Raw genomic sequence first — 26,000 nt, forward strand, 5'->3', positions numbered from 1 at the left:
TGGTCCCATCTACTTGGGAGACTGAAGTGGGAGGATTGCTTGAGCCCGTGAGGTGGAGGTTGCAGTGAGCCAAGATTGCGCCACTGCACTCCAGCCCGGGTGATAGAGCAAGACTCCGCCTCAAAAAAATAAGTAAAATAAAATAACAAGTTTCCCTACTCTACCCTACCAACCGCTTCTCATCCCCGAATATGTTAAGAAAGCACATGCACAGAGTACCTCAAAGCAAAGTCCCCCAAGATTGAGCAAAACTAAGAAGTGACAATTATGTTTTAAATTTATTTTAAAAGTTAAAATCAAATTGTAAAAAGGCATCCAGATACCGCTCACCCTCAGCCTTTACAAGCACATTATACAACTTATAAAACAATATACAAGTGAATACTGACTGCAATGATACCCTCTGTTCAAACAAGACCATAGTTTTTCCCATAAGAATGGGATTGTTCAGACACCAACCTGGTGTTCAAGTTCTGTGCAGTTGTGACCTATTTCATACATACAGCTGTTTTAAGTTAACGAGATAAATAAATCTACCCTAAATGAGTCATTAAAAACATCAGTTTCAAGTGCTTTCTGGTTCTTATTAATAAATACTTTATTCTTTTCTTTGTTAGAAAAAATTAAAAAGAAAAGCAACCTTCTATAAAGCAGAAGTATACTCCGAAAAGAATAGTTATTAGGACATACCCTTAGGAGGAATACGAGTTAGATACAGCACCTTCCACCCAATTAGAGCAAAGTTTTATGAAATCTAAGGCATGTAAATTTTATTTCTGGCTTTTGAAAACCTAAATCAACCATCTCCCACAACAACCTCCCAAAAGCATTATGTCCCTAACATAATAACATCTTAGGGGAAACCTAAATTACTTTTAGCTAGAACTCAAGCTTCAATAAAATAATTCAACCAATTTACCCAATCTCTAGCTGGTATCAACATTCACTTAGGTCAAATGATATTTGGAAAAACAGGTTGCCCAGACCGAAGAATCTCCTGAATGAAACCTTTGCTGTGGTAATTTGCACAAGGTTTGACCTTTCATTCTTTTTTTTTTTGAAACAGAGGTAGGAGGATTGCTAGTGCTCAGGAGTTTGAGACCAGCCTGAGCAACACGGCAAAACTCCACCTCTACAAAAAATACAAAAATTAGCTGGGCTTAGTCACGCACGCCTGTAGTCCTAGCTATCTGGGAGACTGAGGTGGGAGGATCACTTGAGCCCAGGGAAGCCGAGGCTGCAGTGAGCCGTGATCGCACTACCGCACTCCAGCCTGGGTGACAGAGCGAGACCCTGTCTTAAATAAAAAAATTAAAAAAAAAAAAATGAGATTTTACATATTTCTATCACAGGGCTCCACAATAACGCAAGAGCAGAGAGCCTCCTTTCTCTCTCTGTATATAAATTGAAATGCAAAGTGGTTCAGTGACTTGATCAGTTTCAAGGAGTAAAACAGAGATAACAGAATGGAATGAAGAAATCTGGCTTTTAATATCTGTACATCAAGACTATATTAAAGGCAGTGATCACAATTATCTAGATGGGAAACAGTTTTATTATTTGTAGAAATCCAGTGCTAAAAAATACATTTCAGGATCACTTAGTCCAATCTTCTTGATTTTACAGATGAGAAAACTGAAGCCCAGAAGTTAAGCAACTTACTTGGAGTAAGAGTTAAGCTAAATTAATTCTTTTGCCTCTGGGTGTTTGTATAAACACTAGAATTTTATTGTGACAAAGAAGTGAACACTCTATAATCAAAAGATACAGAAACATAGCTCTCTGTTTACCTTCCAGTTTTGGGGCATGAAGTGATGCAATCATCCACACTGAGCTTAGAAAAGACAATGATATCTTGGTTTTCCACTTAAATGTCAATGTTAAATGTGGTGTCACACCAACCCAATGGCAGAAAGTAAGACGGCAAAGCTTACGGGCTTAACAAGCATTTGTTTTTGACGGCGTCAATCAGGAACCAATGGACGATACAGAGCCAATCCTTTGCTTTCCAGAGTCACAGGAGGCCAGGAAGGCTGTGGGAAAATGTCTGAAGTTCGGGTTATTTAAGGCTATTCAGAAATTTGGCATGTTCTTCTCCTCTTGGTAACAGAGTTTCTCCTCCTATCTTTGGACCAGTCTTTTCCTAGAAAAATGAAAATATTTTAACAGGAGATGGTTCAACATTATTAGCATGGGTCACTAAAAGGAGTCAAAAATTAGTAGGCAAATGGCATACCTTTAGCATTCCGTCCCGTTCCCATTTGTAGAGGCCACAGTTACTGAAACAGACAAGATGGATTGACTCAGCAGGGTGGTGTAGGCCCACACATGTAAAGACGACGATGCTCACTGCACCTGGGGAGGGTCCCCCATTCAAGGAGAAGCTGTTCGAGGTGACATTTGTATTGTATGCCAAATCTGAGGTTATGCTCAAATGTGACCAAAACTAAACTTGCAATGACTTGGGAAATGGTCTGTAGGTCCTTACAAAGCTAGAGCCTTCAGAGATGGAGTTTCAAATGATGGTACCACAGGGATCCATGCACTGCAGGTAATGAACGCACCCTTGATTTTTACAACCGATGGTGGTTGGGATGAGACTCAGATTTATGGAGCTGGCCCTCTGGTGCAGGATAACCTGTGTTTGGCCCCTTCCTCCTCTTTTTTTGAAGCAGAAAGGTTGAGCTAAGAAAGGAAAAGTCTTCTTTCTAGTCTGGATCATCCTTCTCCCTTTCTCTTTATAACCCAAAAGCCTTTACTCACTTTCTTTTCTGTTTTTGGAGAGATGGGGTTTTGCCACGTTGCCCACGCTGGCCTCAAACATCTGGGCACAAGTGATCTGCCCGTCTCAGCCTCCCAAAGTGCTGGGATTACAGGCGTGAGCCACTGCGCCCAGCCTCCTTACTTTCTTTTTATTCAAAGGGCCCAGGGACTGTTGTTTTGTTTTTATTTTTTTTTAGAGACAGGGTTCACTCTGTGGCCCAGGCTGGAGTGCAGTAGTACGATCACAGCACACTGCAGCAGCCTTGATCTTCAGGGATCAAGTGATCCTCCTGCCTCAGCCTATTGAGTAGCTGGGACCAAAGGTGTGTACCACCATGCCCAGCTAATTTTTAAATTTCTGTAGAGATGGGAAGTCTCACTATGTTGCCCAGGCTGGTCTTGAACTCCTGGGCTCAAGTGTTCCATCTGCCTCAGCCTCCCAAAGTGCTGGGATTACAGGCACGAGCCACCAAGTCCAGCCCTTCTTGCTCTTGTTTTTAACATGGTAGGTGACTTCCACCCTGAGAAGGGATGTGAACACTATGGTGAAAACTTATTTCCTACGAAGTTTACTCTGGGGAAAAGAGAGAAAGAGAGAAGACATATAATAAAGCCAAGGAAGTATGTCTGCCAGCTCCCTTGGATTTTAGAGGGTTGGCGTGGGGTGGGGATGCTCTGCCTGTCTCCCCTTCCCCTTACCTAGCTTAGAGTCTATTCGTATTAGTCTGTTCTCATGCTGCTAATAAAGACATACCCAAGACTGGGTAATTTATAAAGAAAAGAAGTTTAATGGACTCAGTTCCACGTGGCTGGGGAGGCTGCACAATCATGGTGGAAGATGAAGGAAAGCAAAGGCATGTCTTACATGGCAGCAGGCAAGACAGCGTGCGCAGGGGAACTCTCCTTTATAAAACCATCATATCTCATGAGACTTATTTGTTATCATGAAAACAGCCCGGGAAAGACCTGCCCCATGATTCAGTTACCTCCCACTGAGTCCGTCTCACACCTTGTGGGAATTATGGGAGCTACAATTCAAGATGAGATTTGGGGTGGGGACACAACCAAACGATATCACAATTCCTGCCCTGAAAGGTGGCACGCCAGTGGCCATAGCCCTTACAGCCTCCCAACCATCACCTTCCACCTCCAGAGACTGGTTCAGTATCAATGGAGAGAACTCTGGTAGCCTATCAATAGATCAATGATAAAATTGTGAGGAAAAAAAAAAAAATCACTATTCTAGTCAGGAGTCAGCAAACTACAACCCCAATCCAGCACATCGCTAGTTTTTATAAATAAATTTTTATTTGAACACAGCCATGCCCAGTTGCCTGTGTATTATCTATGGATGCTTTCAGGCTGCACCAGCAGAGCTGTGTGGCCCACAAAGCCTAATATATTCACCACTGACATTTTATAGGCAATGTGTGCTGACTTCTGTTCTAGATCAAGAACTAGCCAAGCATGGTGGCCCACGCCTGTAATCCTAGCACTTTGGGCAGCTGAGCCCACCAGAGCCCAGGAGTTCGAAACCAGCCTGGACAACAGAGTGAGACACTGTCTCTATAAAAAAAAGTAAATTAAAAAAATTAGCTAGGTGTGGTGGTGCACACCTGTAGTCCCAGCTACTCAGGAGTCAAAAGCAGGAGGATCGCTTGAGCCCATGAGTTCAAGGCTGCAATAGGCTATGATCATGGCACTGCACTCCAGCCCGCATGACAGAGTGAGACCCTGTCTCAAAAAAAGAAGAAAAAAATTTAAAAAAAAAAAAAAAAGGCAACTGACAAAAAGTCCAGAAAAAGCGTGGTTCTTACAATCACAGTCCCATCTGGAGGCTGAAAGGCATTGTGCCCTTCCATTTGTGCCCTGTACTTAATGAACAGAATTTTTTTGATTTTTCTAACGTTTTCGGTAAGCTCTTACTATAACGACATTTTTAGTCATCTATTTTGGAAAGAAGTCAAGTATCAATACATAAATAACTACTTAAAAAATTATAATCTAGAGTGTGAAAAATTGGCTAGCCACCTCCTGGTAAAGTGATGAACTGGCCCAGGTTCCTGTCTCCCTCCCTAGGATCCCTGGATCAACCCGGGAGAACCTGATGTGAGAGTGAAGTATGAACTCCAGGAAGTAAACAACAAATGAAAATAAGCAAGCACACAAAAAGGCAGTGATACCATCCCAGTGAGAGCTCTTGACAGGAATAAGAACTCACTGAGGTGAAAGCACTGAGGTGCTGAGGCCAGGGGACACGTGTGGGGAGGGCATAGGGTGCCCGTGGGTGAAATGTGATGGGTGTTGCCATGGGCACGGTCATCAGTTAGGAACAGCAGACGAGATGAACAGACACATCCTACAAACACAGAGCCGAGTGAGAAACGAAATCAAATGAGACATATAATTCTGTACCACGTATGCAAAATAAATATGGCTGCATAGCAAGCAGTACATGTTCACAAGAAAACTAACAAGAGGATCACAGCAACCATCTGAGAATGGCTGAGGATGGTGTGAAGGGATGGGATGGAGGGAGAAGGGGTAAGAAAAGAACATGAATGAGCTGGTGGGAAGGCACTGGATGGACCCGCGATGGCGGCGTGCTGCACCAGGGAGGGTTCCTTAACCCAGCTCCGGAGGTGCCACCGTCATAGTCTACGCGAATGATGTCCCTTGACTGTCAAACACGGCAACTCTGCCTCCGTATCTGACGTTGTCCCAAAAAGTAAAAAGAGAAACAAAAGACCCTTACAACACACAGTCAGCCCTCCACACCTGTGGGTTCAACCACTGCATCTGTGGATCATAAGTATTCGGAAAAACACTCATCCTCAGAGATACCATCTTACACCAGTCAGAATGGCTATTATTAAAAAGGCAAAAAATAACCAAATGCTGGCGTGGATGTGGTGAAAAGGGAGCGCTCACACTGGTGGGAATGCAAATTAGCACAACCTCGTACAGAAAACATATGACGATTTCTCAAAGAACTAAAAATAAGACTACCATTCAATCCAGCAATCCCACTACTGGGTATCTACCCAAAGAAAAAGAAATGGGTATACTGATTTCTGCTCATGTATGTTTATCGCAGCACTAGTCACAATAGCAAAGACACGGAATCAACCGAAATGCCCATCAAAAGATGACTGGATAAAGAAAATGTGGTACATATACACCATGGAATACTGCTCAGCCATAACAAAGAATGAAGTCATGTTTTTTATAGCAACACGGATGCTGCAGCATGTTGGCAACAGTTTTCACTTAGGATAATGGCAACAGAAACAGAAAGTCAAATACTGCATGTACCCACTTACAAATGGGAGCTAACGTGTATGCAAAGACACAGAAGGTGGAATAATAGACACTGAAGGGTGGGAGGGGGTGAGGGAGGAGAAATTACCTAACAGGTACAGTGTACATTATTTCAGGTGATGGCTACACTAAAAGCCCCGACTTTACCACTACACAAACTATCCAGGTAGCAAAATTGCACCTGTGCCCCTTAAATTTATACAAATTAAAAAACAAAACAAATATACATATATATGAAGCACAATAAAAAATAATACAATAAAAAAACATAACAACTATTTGCAGCATTTACATTGTATTAGGTAAATTTTTTTTTTTTGAAACAGAGTCTCGCTCTATTGCTCAGGCTGGAGTGCAGTGGAGGGATCTGTGCTCACTGCAAGCTCCGCCTCCCGGGTTCATGCCATTCTCCTGCCTCAGCCTCCCGAGTAGCTGCGACTACAGGCGCCCAACACCAGGCCTGGCTAATTTTTTTGTGTGTTTTTAGTAGAGACGGGGTTTCACTGTGTTAGCCAGGATAGTCTCGATCTCCTGACCTCGTGAGCTGCCCACCTCAACCTCCCAAAGTACTGGGATTACAAGCGTGAGCCACCGCACCTGGCTGTGTTAGGTATTATAAGTAATCTAGAGATGATTTAAAGCATATGGAAGGATATGTGCACATTATATGCAAATACGACACTATTTTATATCAGAGACTTGAGCATCGACAGATTTTGGTATCCTGTGGGGAGAGTGCTGTCCTGGGACCAATGCCCCCTGAATACTTAAGAACAGCAGCTCTCACAAGCTAAAGATATATAAAATGATCAAATAACTCTTTGGAGAGAGGAAAAAAATGTTATGTGCATCCTAGCCCCCAACAAACACATACATGTTCACCACGCCACGCTATGATTCTTGACTTATTTATTCAACAAACACTTCTGAGGACCCCCTATGGGCCAGGCACTACATTAGGTGTTGGGGACAGCAGTGAAAGGGCAGGGTCCCTTCCTTCCAGGGATTTCAGTTAACAACTTGAGTCCCAAGGGTAGCCTGGAGCTATAGGAAGGCATGGAATGATCATCCAATGTTCCAAGGGAACAGAATCACAGACTCTGGAAAAAGAGATGAAAATCCCCACGTGGGACAAAGAGCTCCAGGTGATTCTCATACCTGCAGTGCTTGTTCGGGAGTCTGTCCAAGGAGATGCTTCTGTTTCCACAGGGACACTTGAAAAACCTCTTCACGCCGTCATGCCAGTGGTATTCATGCTGCTCACTGACGCAGGTCTCCAGCAGCTTGAAGTGGGTGTAGGCGCACTGCACAGAGCAACAAAAAACCCACATCGCCGGTGAAGAGCTTTTGAGGACAAATGCTCAGCTGCAGTCAGGGCAATCTGCTCCATGACCACCTGGTCTCTCATCACCACCTGGGCCCTTGCCAGGGGATTGGGCCACCTTCGCCTCTTGCTACAGGGACCCGTGTGATTACCTGACTCCCTCACACTGATACCACTGTTTCTCACGTTTGGCCCAATTTCTGGTCAGGCACAAAGTACACAATAACTTTCTGGTATTGTGTAACATGTTCCATGATGACGATAGCAAGGGTAGGAGAGGAAAAGTACTGTAAACCCCTAAATAGCTTCGGTCAGTCTGTGCTAGAGTCATTATGGCCCTTTGCTTAAATAGGATGCAGAGGCTTGGGATCTATTTAGAAAGACGGATCAGCAGCTCTTTCATTTTCTTCTATGATCTATAAAAAGGATATAGGCTTATTCTTACTCCCTATTTCATTAACAGCAAAGCCAAGACAGAGAGATTAAGGAATTCCCTTTTAATTTCGATCCTCAAAAGGACCGAAGAGAATGAGAAATGGTGGGTGAGCAGCAAAGCATGTACGGGAGAGAGCAATGTAACTTCTGGGAATTACACTGAGTTTGATCAATAACTTGAGACTTGGGCAAGCTCAGAAAGTGCAGAGCAGAGTGGTGAGCCCAAGGCTGGCATGACGATGGGCCCCTAAAGATGTGCACACCCTACTCCCCAAAACTGTGAGTGTGTGCTGGTCCAGGGTGAAGAGGAATCAAGGCTGCAGGTGAAATTCAGGTTGCTAATGGATAGAGAGATTGTCCTGGATGATCTGGGTGGGCCCAATGGAATCACAAGGACCCTTAAACGTGGAAGAGGTGCTCAGGGCTGGAATGTGAGAGCTCAACCCGCTGCCGCTGGCTGTGTTGAGGAAGTGAGGACAGGCAAGGATGCAGCAACTCAGAAGCTGGGCAAGATGATTCTCCCTTATGGCAGCCCCGTCTGCAGGAAACCTGGCCCTGGCTAAACCCTGATTTTAGACCAGCAAGACCCACAGACTTCTGACCCACACAAGAGATAAATGTGCACCGTGAGGCCAGGCACGGTGGCTCATGCTTGTAATCCCAGCACGTTGGGAGGCCGAGGCAGGCAGATCATCTGAGGTCAGGAGTTCCAGACCAGCCTGTCCAACACGGTGAAACCCCATCTCTACTAAAAACACAAAAATTAGCCGGGCAGTGTGGTGTGTGCCTGTAATCCCAGCAACTCAGAAGGCTGAGACACGAGAATCGCTTGAACGAGAGGCAGAGGTTGCAGTGAGCCGAGATTGTGCCACTGCACTACAAGCTGGGTGACAGAGTAAGACTATCTCAAAATAAATAAATAAATAATAAAATAACAAAAAATGTGCATTGTGTTAGGCCACCTCATCTGTGATCATCTGTTACGGCGGCAACGGGAGACAACCCACCAGCTCCGCTGCAGGTCCACCGCTGCGTTGGAGTAAGAGCTGCCATCTGAGGTGAAATGCAATGGTGGGTGTGTGTTTCCTGTCTTCTCAAAACTATGTTTAAAAGAATCATCTTTACTTATGCTCCAAGATAGAAACTTTCTCAAGGAAGTCCTACTTTTGGTGGTAGCTGATTCGGAGCTGACCCTCAAATACACAGGAGAGCTAAACTGTTAAAAGGAGTAAGACAGAGAAAAGTGCACTTGGTAAGCTACGCCCCTCCCACGTCTTCTCCAGGTTTATTAAGTAGACCGATATGCCATGAAGGGATCGCGGGAACAAATGGTAATGGAAGGAACAGTGTTCACCAAGAGCTTTCTTCTTTCTTCTCTTTTTTCTTTTTGAGATAGGATCTCGCTCTTTTGCCCAGGCTAGGGTGCAGAGTTGTGATCACAGCTCACTGCAGCTTTGGATTCCTGGGCTCAAGTGATCTTCCTGCCTCAGCCTCCCAAATAGCTGGAGCCACAGGTGTGCACCACCACACCTGGCTAATTTTTTATTTTTTGTTGAGATGGGGTCTCACAATGTTGCCCAGGTTGGTCTCAAACTCCTGGCCTCAAGTGATCCTCCTGCCTTGGCCTCCCAAAGTGCTGCGATTCCAGGCGTGAGCCATCGCACCCAACCCTTTCTTCCCATTTTTAATCAATGTTGAGGAATAGAGGACTTAGAATTTTCTAAGAGATTTATGATAAAAATTCTGCAAACACTGATGATGATATAATCCACACTCTGGCTTGAGACTCAACAGAGCAGGTTCAGCCAGGAGTAGGAAAGCAGTGGTGGATCATAACATGAGAGGCCAAGGGATTCAACCATGGTCCCAAGGCCTGAGAATGCTGAGCGAGGATATGCCAGAACCTGAGAAAGAGCAGTCAGAACCACATGGACCCAGTGGTCCAGGGAAAGAGATGGGGGCTCTGGTCAAATGAGAGAAGAATCCCCTTTGCAGAGCACAGCAGCCAGGTCAGGCAGGAAGCCCGGTCCTGGGCCACCTGCGCCCTTTGCTTTCCAGCCTAATTAACTGACACATCACGAGATAGGGCCCCAGATCGCACAGGTTCTCCATGTGCTGCCGAGTCACAAAAGCACCATACAGGGCCCATGGGTTGCTGCAGCCCCCGCCTTCACCCACCGTCTTGCATGTCACGACACGGCATTTCACTTCTCTGATGTTTCTCATCTTTTCTTCCATTTGTTCTTTTTTCACCAGTGGCTCAAAGTAGCGCTCCTGCAGCTCAGCCTCGGCCTGGAATGACAGGGCATACGGAAGACCTGGCATTAAATCCAGTATGTGCTCAGGTAGCACAGTAAGAGTAACTTCATGATTATTCAAATGACTCAGCTGATAATAATCAAAACAGAACAGAACCGAAGAGGCAGGCTAAGTGTGAGAGAGCTCTGGACAGTACCTCGATGAGCTGCAAAGCAAAAGATGACGATGCATAGAAATGACCTCATAATATGCAAAGGGACATGAGAGCATTTGGTGATTTTTATTTTTATTTTATTTTATTTTTGAGATGGAGTCTCGCTGTCACCTAAGCTAGAGTGCAGTGGTGCAACCTCTACCATACTGCAACCTCCACCTCCTGGGTTCAAGTGATTCTCTTGCACCAGCCTCCTGAGTAGCGGGGACTACAGGTGCCCGCCACGATGCCCAGCTAAATTTTTGGATTTTCAGTAGAGATGGGGTTTCGCCCTGTTGGCCAGGCTGGTTTCAAACTCCTGACCTCAGGTGATCCACCTGCCTTAGCCTGCCAAAGAGCTAGGATTACAGGCGTGAGCACCTGGCCCATTTGGTGATTTTTAAAGCACCAAATACAAATAAACACTCTAACGTGACAGTATTATTATGTCAAGTGTGTGCCCAAAGGCAGTTATTTCTACAGTTCTAATACAGACTCCACATACACAATGTACTCCAGGCCCCAACTGGTGAGTTTCCTGGGTGCACGGAACATCAGCGAACAGCCCTGAGGGCAGAGATCCTTGTGGCAGAATTGTGGGTGCAGTGATGGGGTTAGCGTTGCTCCACAGGCAGGAGGGCCCGGGGCCTCGGATGCCACAGAGGCGAGGAGCTCAACTCTGCAGGCTGCAGAGTCAGCTCTGGCATCTCTCCCGAGTTTCAAGTCCAGTGAAAAGATATGATGCAGAATTGTCTCGTTAGTTATGTGTTAACCGAAGGAAGAGCAGATCATTTGGAGTAGTGATACTGAATGGGGATATTTTGAAAATTGGTGGGAGCACTTTCTTTGTCATCGCGATGATTGCTACCTCTGCGGCGAGCAGGGACCAGGGGTACTGCACTGTCTGCAATGCATGCAACAGTCACCGACACAACCAACGATTGCTTCTCCTCCTGCCTGGCTTCTGTGTGCTCTATGAGACATCTGTGTGGATGGGGAATCTGATTAAAACCCTAGAATGTAACAGCTTTCTACACAACCCTACGATATTTGTGCATGGTTTTAACCTCTGTTGACTACTCCAACAGTAAAACTAGACTCCTGTGTATACTGAGGGACAATGGTACTTTGGTTTCTCAGGATTATTTACTTACACACACACACACATTATCCAGCCTGGGCAACATAGATAAACTGTCTGTAAAAAAAAAAAAAAATTAATAAAAAAAAAATTGGCCAGTCGGCCGGGCGTGTGGCTCACACCTGTAATCCCAGCACTTTGGGAGGCCGAGGCAGGCGGACCACGAGTTCAAGAGATCGAGGCCATCCTGGCCAACATTGTGAAACCCCGTCTCTATTAAAAATATAAAAATTAGCCAGGCGTGGTGGTGGGCGCCTGTAGTCCCAGCTACTCGGGAGGCTGAGGCAGGAGAATCGCTTGAGCCTGGGAGACAGATGTTGCAGTGAGCCGAGATCACACCATTGCACTCCAGCCTGGCGACAGAGTGAGACACTGTCTCAAAAAAAAAAAAAAAGCCAGGCATGGTGATGCGCCTGTAGTCCCAGCTACTTGCGAGGCTAAGGCAGGAGCATCACTTGAGCCCAGGAGTTCGAGGCTGCAGTGAGCCCTGACCGCGCCACTGCACTCCAGCCTGGGGGACAGAACAAGACCTTGTCTCAAAAAAAACAAAACCTTCCCAACTCCCCGCCGAAAGTACATTATCTAGTCCTAGCTATTCAGGAGACCGAGGTATGGGAATTGCTTGAGCCCAGGAGTTCAAGACCAGACTGGGGAACATACAGAGACCCTGTCTGAACACCCCTCCAACCCCTGAAGCAAAAACCCTACATTATCAAAGAAATAGGTCCATGCTATTTACCAAGACACAAACCTATATGAGTGTCCATTTCTGGCTCATTTACACTGATAAGCCCAAGCCTCTGACGACTTTATTATTTCCCCTAAGCTAGTTCTGCCCCTGCATTTACGAATCCATAATGAAATCTGTATCTTTATCATAAATATTTTCATTTTTTCTTCTTTGCATTAGGATATTTATTGATTTTTCGAAATGACTAGCATAGGTAATTCATATTATCTATGAATTTCATTTCAAGATAAGGAAGCCATACAAAATACTTGTTATTAAAAAGGGTCCTTGGGCGTGATGGGGTTAACTAGAGTATTTGAAATGCCAATATATAAATACCGGAATGGGAAAACTCTCTTTGCATATTGCAAGGCAGAAAATAGCAGCAGTGTAGAGCTATTTAAACATAATTTCACAGCCATAACCAAATGCAAACATTTTTATAATATTGATATCTATTTAAGTCATGTTAAATCAAATTATATTCTTCAGTAAAGAGACAAGGACAAAGCTAAAATCTATTAGAAACTCTCCTGTTCTTCAAACAAACTGATATATACCTACCTCTAGATTTATGTAAAAAACAGATTCTTGGTTGGGCACAGGCATGGTGGCTCACGCCTGTAATTCCAGCATTTTGGGAGGCCAAGGTGGGAGGATCGCTTGAGGTCAGGAGTTAGAGATCAGCCTGGCCAGCATGGTGAAACTCTGCCTCTACTAAAAATACAAAAATCTACTTGGCGAGCTGGCGGATGCCTGTAATCCCAGCTACTCAGGAGGCTGAGGCAGGAGAATTGCTTGAACCTGGGAGGCAGAGGTTGCAGTGAGCCGAGATTGCACCACTGCACTCCAGCCTGGGCCACAGACTGAGACTCCATCTCAGAAAAACAAAACAAAACAAACAACAGATTCTTGGTCCTACAGCTAAGCACTTTGGCTTTGAAGGACGTCGGACATCAACACCATCTTTGAGCCTTTGGGCTCTTACCTCTTTCAGGATGCCTGTGTGTTTTGATTTTGCTTTTAGGATTTTCTGAAATTCCTCAGATTCCAGGTAGGCAAGTTGTTCTCTCCTTTTTTTCCTGGCAGGCTCCAGTTCATCCTCAGCTAGGGCACAAGGAACAAACATCAGCAGTGACCAAGAAATTTCACAAAGCCAGCGTGCCTCATTGACTCCACCCCCTTCCACTCCCTCTTCCTCTGCCTACCAGCCCTTCAAACTTGATCTACCCTAGCTGGTCCCAGCAGGGAAAAGCTCTCAGAGGTGTGCCAAGAAGCTAAGTAAGCCTAGAATGTGGGGTGGTGGCAGATTTGACCACTAAATTAGAATCTCTTTTTCACCTTCAAATAGGCAGCTGACTATGATAACAGATAACAACAACGTTAAATAATGTTGACAATTACCTTAAAATGATATTGCCAACTTCAGAATTTTAAAAATAAAGATACGGCAATTTAAACAAAGGCATTCTAGTTCTGTCAAAGCAAATCTTTATGCTAATATATATGTACAAAGATTCAATGAACAATCCTATTCCCAAGTATTCAAATTGTGCCCAATTTTATTCCAATTTAATGTGATTATAAAAAAATCAGTTCCAGCTCACGTATGTAATCCCAGCACTTTGGGAGGCCAAGGCGGGCGGATCACGAGGTCAAGAGATTGAGACCATCTTGGCCAACATGGTGAAACCCCATCAATACTAAAAATACAAAACATTAGCTGGGCGTGGTGGCATGCGCTTATAGTCCCAGCTACTCGTGAGGCTGAGGCAGGAGGATCGCTTGAACCCAGGAGGCGGAGGCTGCAGTGAGCCGAGACTGCACCACTGCACTTCAGCCTGGCAACAGAGCAAGGTTCTGTCCCAAAAAAAAAAAAAAAATCAGTTCCACCTGTATAAATTCTATTTAGGTATTCTATACAGGAGGAAATGGAAGTAATTACTTGACACCTGGGTGCTGGTTTGGGTTTAGAACATATTTCCCTTAGAAACAGTTTCTTTTTCCCACTGTTAACTGTGAAACTGCAGTACCTTGAGAAGAAAACATGGTGTTTTTTTCTACACGTTCCTTCACCTCCAGGATGTCCTGAGGGTCCTTTTGCTTCTTCTTAATGTTGTTTGGGTTTGTTTTTGTAAGAATCTGGCCTTTTGCCCTTAATTTGGTGATAGCGGCTAACTAGAAAAAAAGAGACGAGAGAGAGGTAAAGATCTGAAAGATGACAGAGGCACTTATAGACCTGGACCCCTTTTTTGTTATTAACCAGTGAATTCTGGCTGTTCTCTGACAGAAATTGGCAGAACATATCTTAATTTTACTTAGTATTATTAACAGAATTACTAGAATATAATAGCATGGGAGACAGGTCTATATGTTGATGAATAAAGTCTTAGTTTATTTAAATATAACAAGTTTGACATCAGTGAGACTGCAGGTTTCCAGATCCATAAAGGAACCACATCACCATTTTGGAAGTTTTCGAATCAGAATTAAGATAGAATTCCATCCAGCTCTGCCATGGACTAGCTTGTAACCCAGTGAAAACTACTTAATTCTCATGTATAAAGTGGAAATGGGGCTTGGCATGGTGGCTTATTGTAAACCCAGCACTTTGGGAGGCTGAGGCAGGTGGATTTCTTGAGACCAGCCTGTGCAACATAGTGAGACTTCACCTCTACAAGAAATACAAAAATTAGCTGGGCATGGTAGTGCATGCCTGTAGTTCCAGATACTCAGGGGACTGAGGTGGGAGGATCACCTGAGCCTGGGGAGGTGGAGGTTTCAGTGAGCTGTGACTACGCCACTGTACACCGGCCTGGGAAACACAGTGAGACCCTGTCTCAAAACAAACACACACAAAAAAGAGAAGGAAATGATGATATAGCATTGACCTACCTTTGAAGGTCATAGCTGTATGGATGAAATAAGATAACATCTGCAAAGTATGAATCTTTACATAGTAAATACATTCCTGGCCAGGTGCAGTGGCTCATGCCTGTAATCCCAGCACTTTGGGAGGCTGAGGCAGGTGGATCATTTGAGGTCAGGAGTTAAGCAGCCTGGCCAACATGGTGAAACCCTGTCTCTGATAAAAATACAAAAATTAGTTGGGTGTGGTGTGGTGGTGGGCGCCTGTAATTCCAGCTATTCAGGAGGCTGAGGCAGGAGAATTGATTGAACCCAGGAGGTGGAGGCTGCAAGTGAGGCGAGACCGCACCACTGCACCCCAGCCTGGGTGACAGAGCAAGACTCCATCTCAAAAAAATAAATAAATAAATAAACAAATACATAAACAAACATAGTAAATAAACGGCACACACATATCACAGGTACGGAGTAATATAGACATGTGCCATGGTTATTATAGGTATTACTGTTATTATAGGTAAGGTTTTGGCATACAGCTAGCCTTTGCCCTTCATTTGGCTGCAGCTGCTAACTAGAGGGAAGAGAGAGGCTTGATCGGGAACTCAGGAAACGGGCACTTAGGGCTCTGGGTGCCTTACCCCTACTTCAGCCACAGCGGCTCAGCTTTCACCTGTCACAGGACTGGACTTTTATGTAAGATTTCTTTTAAAGAAGGATTCTTGATGCCTGTAGTCCTAGCACTTTGGGAAGCTGAGATGGGATTGCTTGAGTCCAGGAGTGTAAGACCAGCCTGGGTAACAAAGGGAGGCCCTCATCTCTACAAAAAATACAAAAATTAGCCAAGGCTTGGTGACATGTGCCTGCAGTCCCAGCTACTACTTGGGAGGCTGAGGCAGGTGGAGCAATCGATCCTGGGAGGTTGAGGCTGCAGTGAACCATGATTGTTCCACTGCACTCCAGCCTGGGTGACAGGGGGAGACCGTGTCTCAAAAAAATAAATAAATAAAATGGCCAGGCATGGTAGCTCACACCTATAATCCTAGCAGTTTGGGAGGTCGAGGCGAGCGGATCCTTTGAGGTCAAGAGTTTGAGACCAGCCTGGCCAACATGGTGAAACCACGTCTCTACTAAAAACACAAAAATTAGCCGGGCGTGGTCATAGGTACCTGTAATACCAGCTACTCAGAAGGCTGAGGCAGGAGAATCACTTGAATCCAGGAGGCGGAGGTCAGTGAGCCAAAATCGTGCCACTGCACTCCAGCCTAGGCGATAGAATGAGACTCCATCCAATAAATAAATGGATAAATAAAACATAAAAAATGGATTCCTTAAACCACCATTTTACAGTCTCACCTCAACAATTCCAAGAATTTTTTTCCTACTGTCAGTGCCTCTGGTTATAAAACACTATCTTCCTCTAGGTTACCTCTTGTAGCCTGACGAGAAAAAGTGTTGAGATAACAGATCTAACTTTCTTCTAATATTATATTGACACTACCATGTTTTCAAATTACACTGACTCTGATCATGATTAATAAACAGCTATTAGGTGTCTGTCTTTCTCTAGCTCTGCCCTACAGAATGCAAACTCAAGTGTTAAAGAGAAGAGATGCCAGTTACCTTTTTGGCTTCTGCTAAAGCACTCAGTTTTGGTCTTGGTGGTGGTGACTCATCATAAAAGAGAACATCATCTCCTTCCAAGATGCCTCGCCCCAGCTTGGGTGTCATTGTGGCCAGGGCTCCCTCCAGCCTGGGTAACTCGGATCCTGTCCGTGAAGGCTGAGCAGGGGGTTGTCTTGATGAGGATGGCACAGCTGGGCTCCTGACTTCACTTGAGCTCTGCAGAAATCTTTAAAGAACATACAGTCAAAATATGCAAACAGGGTTTATGAAAATAAAAACTCTAGAACTTAAGGTGGACTGGGAGGCGGCAGGCAGGCCACCAGCTGGGAGCTAGTTGTTAGCAAAATAATGTCCCCTTCTTGGCTGGTAATTCAAATTTGCACACAATAAGAACAATATTAGCTTTACTAACTCCGCCGTTATTTGAGTTTTCTTTGAATAAGCTGTAATTGTCCTAACACTTTAGAACTGATTAGTGTTTTTATCAACCGGTTGTCCAGTGGATGTCCTCCACAGTGCGCATAGCTGAAGATGCGGTGTGAACTATATTCCCACCCCTACCGTCAGCTCTAGGGCCTGTAAGAACTCATTGCATCTCCCTGCATCTTCGTTTATGCTACTGGGAAGGGACAATACAAGTGAGATATTGGAAGTCATTAACGAAAAGCACTGTAACTTAGAGATTATTTTACAGCCCTTTTTTTTTGAGACAGAGTCTCGCTCTGTTGCCCAGGCTGGAGTGCAGTGGCATGATCTCGGCTCACTGCAACCTCTGCCTCCCGAGTTCAAGTGATTCTCGTGCCTCAGCCTACCAAGTGTTGGGATTACAGGCATGAGCCATCACGCCTGGCAACAAATAGTTTTAAGAGCTATTTTACTTTTATTTTTGGAGACAGGGTCTTGCTCTATCATCCAGACTGGAGTGAACTGGCATGACTGTGGCTCGCTGCCCCTCTGCTTCCCCGGCTCAGGTGATCCTCCCACCTCAGCCTCCTGAGTATCTGGGACCACAGTGTGCACCACCCTACCCAGGTAATTTTTGTATTTTTTGTAGAGACAGGATTTCACCATGTTGCTCAGATTGGTCTTGAACTCCTGGGCTCAGGCAATCTGCCTGCCTTAGCCTCCCAAAGTGCTAGGATTATAGATATAAGCCACTGAGTCAGCCTGGTAAGAGATATTTAAAAACAAACAACAAACCTCAGAAATCATCCAGTCCAAACTTATCACATTACTCACAAGGGCCAGGCTCAAGACGAGAGGCAGCCCATCCCAGAGCAGTACTCTTCCCGACCCCACACACCCACTCTTGCAAGCTCCAGGCTGTATTTGCAAACTGCCTATCAAATCCTGCGCAAAGATTAGGTTTCCTTGGCCAACAAAACTCTGAAAATTTTCATTATGCAATGCTTCAAACTGATGGGCACTCTCTATTTCCCACGAGGCCTCCAACTCTGTACAGATTTCTATGCCCACGTATATAATTTATGTCACCTATAGGCTCACAATGAATAGCTCTATAGATATCCCACCAGCACCTCCAACTAATCTGCCTGAGAACAAACCCAATCGCTTACTTTCCCAAAGAATTTCCTCTTGTCTTATCATTGACTCCCTTTCGTGGATGTTGCCTTTCAGCAGCCCAGATTCGGGATGGCAAAAGGTTCAGCACCAGAGCACATGTGTGAGCCCAAAACTCGGCCCTAGCACAAACTAGCTCTCTGACCTCCAGGCACACTATTAGTAAAACAAGGCTGAGAAGCCCCCGGAGGCTCAGACGCTGTGTTTATGGAGTACGTATGAAGTGCCTGTGAACGCAGCTCTCACCAGTATTCAGATGACCTGAGTTCAGGAATCATTCATTTGTCCACCTACCATATGCATTTCCACTTGATTATTTTTTATTATTGGCTGAAGCCAAGTAACACATTTCCACTTGCTTTTGCTTCTAAAATGACTCTCCATTTTTAGTGCTTCATTTTTATCATGTATCCAAAGAACTGTACTCTACTCACTGGCTCTGCCTGTCATAAAAAACGGAATTGTGGCAAAACCCAGAAATGGCAGCCAGGCAAATCACTTGCATCCAGGAGTTGGAGACCAGCCTGGGCAAAAGGGCAAAACCCAGTCTCTAGAAAAAAACACAAAAATTCGCCAGGCATAGTGGCACATGCCTGTAGCCCCAACTACTTGTGAGGCCAAGGCAGGAGGATCATTTGAGCCTGGGACATGGAGGTTGCAGTGAGCCGAGACTGCGGCATTGCACTTCAGCTTTGGTGACACAGTGAAAACCTGTCTCAAAAAAAGAGAGAGAAAATGACAGCCAGCAGGTGAACCTACGCTCTCCCCCTTCACAAAAACCCTCTTTACATACATGTCACCCCTTTCCCTTCTCCATGGTGATAACGACTCTAACCTGTACCATTTGGTGTTGGGAGTCACCAGTGTAAGAAATAACACAGCCTTAAATGCTATTCAGGTTATGGGAAAACTATTTTACACTTTCAGAGTTAAAACGCAGCCAACCGAAACCTGAAGTCACATTCTAGAAATCGATGAAGACATTCTGAGGACGCCTGAGATGGATAACCCAAACAGGGAATGTTAAATCTGCTCCTCTTACCGCTTCTGTATTTCTTCTGATTTCCTTCTCCTCATCTCCAACATACGCTGCTTCTGTTGCTTCAAGAGTGCTGAGGCCGAGATGGACTGGATGGCAGGTTTCGGGAACCCCATGATCCCTGAAACAGAAGCCCACAGACTGAGGGCGTGCCCTGCGCGGCTGAGGGAACACAGGGACACACGTGCAGCCGCACAGCTGATGGTACCTGAAGTCGTGGTTTTGGCTAAATGCTGTTTTAAGTTCCTGGCTCCACACGTCGGCAGGTCCATCAGTTCCTTGAACTCCTCAGAGCAAGAGAGGCTCCTCTGGGGTATTCCTGTGCCAGGTCAACACCAGTTTTAGAGGATTCACATTCAGATAGTTTGACGTCATATGACATACCACTTTCTAAACTCTGCACTCGTAATTTTAGTCATATGTAAACAAAGAAGACAGAATACCAAGAGGAAAGAAAAGAATCCTTAACCTCCATCATTGGACTCATAGGATGGCAGGTATCCTCAGTATATTTTATTTCTAGTAATGATTAGAATACTAAGCCCTTAAATCTGGGGGTGATTCCACACCCTGTTTCTGGAATACGCACTAAGGATAAGGGTCCCTGACCACGGCTTATGACCATAAGCCCAGGGTGGGGGCTGCATTCTCTGATCAAGACTTGTTTTTATTTTTATTTTATTAAAAATTCTTTTGTTTTTATGACCAAGACCCATTTTAACAAAAGATAACCAATAAGTTTGGCCAGGAAGGTAATGCTGCTGATTCTAATGCTGGATGTAAAGAGGTGGACCCAGACACACCAAGAAATTGTAAAAAGCATACTAAGGTTAAGACACAGCTAAAACCAATGTGCTATTTTTTTCCTTAAGGTCCTGCAAACCAGGCTTGATTGATTGCTTTAGGTTAGACCACACAACTCACTGAGTACAGGTGATGAGTGGATTCTTCTTACTTAAGAGTATGAGCTGTATCCATTTTCAACCCGAAAGACTGCTTGCTCGCTTATTTATTTATTTATGTGCATGAATAAGTTCTTAGTGGTGATTTCTGAGATTCCGGTGCACCCATCACCGGAGTAGTATACGTTGTACCCAATGTGTAGTCTTTTATCCCTAAGACTGCATAATTAAACTGGAGAAATAAATTTCTTATGGAAAAACAAAATTACCGAGTTTTTGCTGTGTTTCCTGGATGATCAGGTTTGTGCCCTTAACGACCAGATTACTCAGAGTGGTTTGAATCTTCTTCTTTGGGGCCACAGCTGCTGCACTGAAATGACAAGTCACCCCAAAAAGAGAATCACTAAAGCCCTAACGCTCTGATGAGGTAAAGAAGGCATAGATATCATCGTTTATGACACACACTGTCCAAATTTCTCAAAACACCATCTAAGAAGGCTTTCTTTTCTTTTTTTTTTTTTTTTCCTTTTGAGATGGAGTCTCGCTCTGTCGCCCAGGCTGGAGTGCAGTGGCCAGATCTCCGCTCACTGCAAGCTCCGCCTCCCGGGTTCACGCCATTTTCCTGCCTCAGCCTCCCGAGTAGCAGGGACTACAGGCGCCCGCCACCGTGCCCGGCTAGTTTTTTTGTATTTTTTAGTAGAGACGGAGTTTCGCCGTGTTAGCCAGGATGGTCTTGATCTCCTGACCTCGTGATCCGCCCGTCTCGGCCTCCCACAGTGCTGGGATTACAGGCGTTAGCCACCGCGCCCGGCCTAAGAAGGCTTTCTTAATGTCCCGGCCCAATAGCATAACTGGTTTATGCACTGTGTCACAGACAAAAAGCTAGAGGCCCTCTGCTTGAGGTCATTCTGGAACGAAATTTGGCAAATTAAAAAAAAAAACAAAAAAACAAAAAAACAACCCAATGCTTTGATCTAGCAGTCTAGATATTTATCTTTAAGGATTATGCAAAAATGTAGAATATGAACGACAGCTTTGTTTATAATGTGAAACACTGGAAACACCATTAGTGTTCCCCCATAGGGAACTATTTAAATGAATTAAGGCAGAGTATGTAAAAGAACGCTATGTGGCCACTAAAAATACATAAGACAAGAAAAACATTAATTATTTTACACTGGAAAAAAAGTGGATACTAAGAATAGGGACAATATGATCTCATTTTATATTACAAAAAATTTATACATATGAAAAAACAAAACATAATACCTAGGAGTATATATACCAAGGAACTAACAATTTGGGATCTTTTTTGAGACAAGATCTCACTCTGTTGTCCAGCCTGGAGTGCAGTGGAGCAATCATGACTCACTGCAGCCTCAACTTCCCCAGGCCCAAGCAATGCTCCCATCTCGGCCTCCCAAACAGCTGGGACTACAGGCGTGTGCCACCATGCCCAGCTAATTTTTTTGCATTTTGTGGAGATGGGGTTTTGTCATGTTGCTCAGGCTGGTCTCAAATTCCTGGGCTTAAGCAATCCTCCTGCCTTGGCCTCCCAGAGAGCTGGGATTACAGATGTAAGCAACTGTGCCTGGCCAAGAACTAACAGTTTTTCAGGTGGTAGGATTACAGTTGGTTTTTATTTTCTCCATTGGTTGAATTGTATGTTCTTTTAAAAGACTAATATACATGTATGCTTTTAGCAGATTGGAAAAATTCAGAAATCATTTTAAATCTCAAAAACATGCTTACTGTTAAAAAACAAACAGGAAGTGAGTCCTCTGGCCCCATTCCTGTTGGATTGGGACCAAAAATCTATGTTTTATTCTTGGATCAACTGTAGCTGCCTCGTGCCAAGTCCTCAGATATACTTTATATAATGTGGTGACGAGGCCACTGATTATAAGCTTGTCCAAACCATAGCCCGCGGGCCACACGCAGCCCAGGATGGCTTTGAATGTGCGCCAACACAAATTCATAAACTTTCTTAAAACATTAAGAGACTTTTCTTTTTTTTTTTTTTTTTAGCTTATCAGCTATCATTAGTATATTTTATGTGTAGTCCAAGATAATTCTTCTTCTAAAGGGGCCCAGGGAACCCAAAAGATTGGACACCCTTGGATTACAGCATCAGGGACTCTAGTGACTCTGACTCCCCAGGCAAGGGGCCATGGATGCCTGCCCAGCATCGCCCCACTCCCCGTGTGGGGCTTCATAGTATATTCACTCACTGAATGAAATTTGGGTTCCACGAGGTCTGTAGCCTCACTCAAATAGTCGTAGGATAAATAATTAGAAGGGTGTTAACACTGTAATTAACACATTTTTAATGGCCCTGACAAAGGTGCACTATTCACATTAGAAGACAAAGAGGGGCTGGGAGCAGTAGCTCACGCCTGTAATCCCACCACTTTGGGAGGCCAAGGCAGGCAGATCACCTGAGGTCAGGATTTCGAGACCAGCCTGGCCAACATGGTGAAACCCTGTCTGTACTAAAAATGCAAAAATTAGCTGGGCGTGGTGGCACGCACCTGTAGTCCCAGTTACTCAGGAGGCTGAGGCAGAAGAATCACCTGAACCTGGGAGATGGAGGTTGCAGTGAGCTGAGACTGCGCCACTGCACTCCAGCCTGGGTGATAGAGTAAGATTCCACACCAAAAAAAAAAAAAAAAAAAAAAGTTGAAGAGAAGAGTGGGCTCTCTTAAAGTTCAACACAACATAAGTCAATCTGTCTGTCTCCTGAAAGTTTTTATCTCTACCTGGGAATAAAAGCGGTCTTTAACCAACTTGTTTCAGGCAATGAGTGATGAAAGATAAAACCTGTACAAGTATCCTATGACGGTTACAGGAAGATACAACTAGTAGGTTTAGTCTTTGATAAGCAAAATCCTCTGCCCAAAAGAAGCCCCGAGAACATCTTACATTGAAGCTGCATATGAGGCAGAAGAAACTCCTCCGTAGTAAAAGCCATCTTGGCACAGTCGTTCTTTGAGGCTGGTGCCTCTGCGGGCAAACTTCTTTGGAATTCGTCCTCCAGAGAAGGTGGACTGCAAGTCAGCGCGCTTTGCGCTGAGCTTCTTGTACTGAGCCTGGACGTGGTACTGACAGTACTCGCAGTCGCGCTGCAAAAGGCAGAGCAGTGGCATCAGGATGAGGGCGACAGGCTAGGAAACAGCAGTGAGCAGACACAGTTCCTTCTCCCCACTTCCCGGAACATGACGCAGGAAGAGTCCTCCCTGCCGACCTCCACGAACGTTCCCAACGTGAAAGGGGTACTCAGTCCCCGAGGGGAAGAAGTTCTTCCCTTCGAGTCCCCTGAAAGCACTGTTCTGATGAAATTCCCCTTGCCCTCTTTCTACAAAGGAAATCAGCTTCTAGGATGAACCTCGAAAACAAGTTAGGTGAAACAAGTCAGATACACAAGGTCCCATGTTGTAGAAGTCCTTTTACAGAAGAGGCAAATCCATAGGGACAGAAAGCAGATTAGACGTCACCAGGAGATGGAGGGAGTGGGGATGGCAGTGATGACTTTATGGTGCCAGTGTTTTCACAGGGTGATGGAATTCTGAAACCAGGGAGCTGGTGGTTACACAACTAAATACCATTGAATTATATACATTTTAAAAATGGTTAACTGTATATTGTTAATTTTGCTCCAGTAAAAAATAATTTAAAAACAAAATCAGCTCCCAGCGAGGTTTTTCTAGCTGTTTCACTGGTTGATCCTCGGACAAGTGCTATCCTTTCAGTGAGAGAAACAAAGAGAGATGGTGCAGCGTTGTTCTACCGAGTGAACAGTAGTTATGGTGTCAATGGATTTTTTTTTTTTTTTTTTTTTTTTTTGAGACAGAGTCTCGCTCTGTCACCCAGACTGGAGTGCAGTGGCGTGATCTTGGCTCACTGCAACCTCTGCCTCCCAGGTTCAAGTGATTCTTGTGCCTCAGCCTCCCACGTAGCTGGGATTACAGGCATGCACCACCACACCCAGCTAATTTTTGTATTTTTACTAGAGACGGGGTTTTACCATGTTGGCCAGGCTGGTCTTGAACTCCTGGCCTCAAGTGATCTGCCCACTTCGGCCACCCAAAGTGCCAGGATTACAGGCATGAGCCACCGCCCCTGTCCAGACAATGGAGTTTTAAGAATCTAGTTCTCATGGGGAGATTCGTTAGGTACTTCACTCTGAAACCGCATTTTCCAATCGTCTCCCACCTTATTCTTTCCTGCCCACTAATTCATTTAATAGGAAGGAATAAGGGAATAAAAAAAGCTGAAACCAAAACCTGTCATTTAATCCTTTCAAAGAACTCTAAGAAGTACCTCTTCACATCTACTACGATGGCTATAACGAAAAAGAAATACAGTAACAGTTGCTGATGAGGACAGGGAGGAACTGGAAAGTTCATCCACTGCTGGTGGGAATGTAAAACCGTGGGGCCACTTGGGAAACCAGTCTGGCAGTTCCTCCAAAATCTAGACAGTTACCATACTGACCCAGCAATCCCACTCCCAGGTATATGCCCAAGGGAATGGAAAACATACATCCACATAAAAACTTGTATGTGAGTGTGTTAGCAGCATTATTCATAAGAGCTAAATGTGGCAACAACCCAAGTGTCTACCAACCAATGAAAGAATAAAACAACATGTGGTATATCCATACAATGGAATATTATTTACCCACAAAAAGGAATAAAGTGTTGATAAATGCTATGGCATAGATCAATTGTGAGAAAAATTATGCTAAGCAAAAGAAGCCAGACAGAAAAGGCCACATATTGTGATTCCATTATATGAAATGTCTAGAAGAGGCAAATCCATAGAGACAGCAAGGTTAGTGCTTACCAGGGGATGGGAGAGAGGAGACCAGGAGTGATTGCTAGTGGGTACTGGGTTTCTTTCCGGGGCAATGAAAGGGTTCTGAATTTACACAGTGGTGATGGTTGCACAACTGTGTGAATGTATTAGAAATTACTGAATTGTTTATTTATATTCTTTTTTTGAGACAGAATCTCACTCTATCACCCAGGGCTGAAGTATAATGGTGTGATCTCGTCTCACTGAAACCTCTGCCTCCTGGGTTCAAGTGATTCTCTTGCCTCAGCCTCCCAAGTAGCTGGGACTACAGGCACCCCCCACCAAGTCTGGCTAATTTTTGTATTTTTAGTAGAGGTGGGGTTTCACTATGTTGGCCAGGCTGGTCTCGAACTCCTGACCTCAGATGATCTGTCCACCTCTGCCTCCCAAAGTGCCGAGATTACAGGCCTGAGCCATCGCACCTGGCCTGAATTGCTTACTTTAAAAGGGTGAATTGTATGGTATGTGAATTATACCTAAATGAAGCTATTATTTTCTTTAAAAGCCCTAAGAAAAGGTATAATGGAGTTAAAATATAGGTTAAAATATAATTTTCATTGTATTTCATCATGTTTGCTCTGTGGAACTATAAGAATTGAAGGCGGCCGGGTGCGGTGGCTCAAGCCTGTAATCCCAGCACTTTGGGAGGCCGAGACGGGCGGATCACGAGGTCAGGAGATCGAGACCATCCTGGCTAACACGGTGAAACCCCGTCTCTACTAAAAAAAAAAAATACAAAAAACTAGCCGGGCGTGGTGGCGGGCGCCTGTAGTCCCAGCTACTCGGGAGGCTGAGGCAGGAGAATGGCGTAAACCCGGGAGGCGGAGCTTGCAGTGAGCTGAGATCCGGCCACTGCACTCCAGCCTGGGCGACAGAGGGAGACTTCATCTCAAAAAAAAAAAAAAAAAAAAAAAAAATTTGTTACCCCCCCCGGTTGGGGATATAGGGCCTGGGGGGGGGGGGT

General features: G+C 44.7%; 1 protein-coding gene across 2 annotated transcripts in view; it reads right to left on the reverse strand.

Moving 5' to 3' along the window:
* Nucleotides 1-260: 260 nt before the first annotated feature.
* MCM10 (minichromosome maintenance 10 replication initiation factor) overlaps nt 261-26,000 on the reverse strand; it is a 52,247-nt gene continuing 26,507 nt past the window's right edge. For both annotated transcript variants that reach the window (XM_025396568.1, XM_025396567.1), the window contains exons 10-20: nt 23,102-23,301; nt 20,449-20,549; nt 19,486-19,596; nt 19,281-19,398; nt 16,655-16,883; nt 14,200-14,344; nt 13,155-13,273; nt 10,022-10,135; nt 7,243-7,388; nt 2,237-2,279; nt 261-2,143 (exon numbers count right to left, since the gene is read on the reverse strand). In XM_025396568.1, coding sequence (XP_025252353.1) covers nt 2,060-2,143; nt 2,237-2,279; nt 7,243-7,388; nt 10,022-10,135; nt 13,155-13,273; nt 14,200-14,344; nt 16,655-16,883; nt 19,281-19,398; nt 19,486-19,596; nt 20,449-20,549; nt 23,102-23,301 — 1,410 coding nt within the window. In that variant the 3' untranslated portion in view covers nt 261-2,059. The remainder of the gene's footprint in view (nt 2,144-2,236; nt 2,280-7,242; nt 7,389-10,021; nt 10,136-13,154; nt 13,274-14,199; nt 14,345-16,654; nt 16,884-19,280; nt 19,399-19,485; nt 19,597-20,448; nt 20,550-23,101; nt 23,302-26,000) is intronic.

This window comes from Theropithecus gelada, chromosome 9, assembly GCF_003255815.1.
Source record: "Theropithecus gelada isolate Dixy chromosome 9, Tgel_1.0, whole genome shotgun sequence".
NCBI lineage: Eukaryota > Metazoa > Chordata > Mammalia > Primates > Cercopithecidae > Theropithecus > Theropithecus gelada.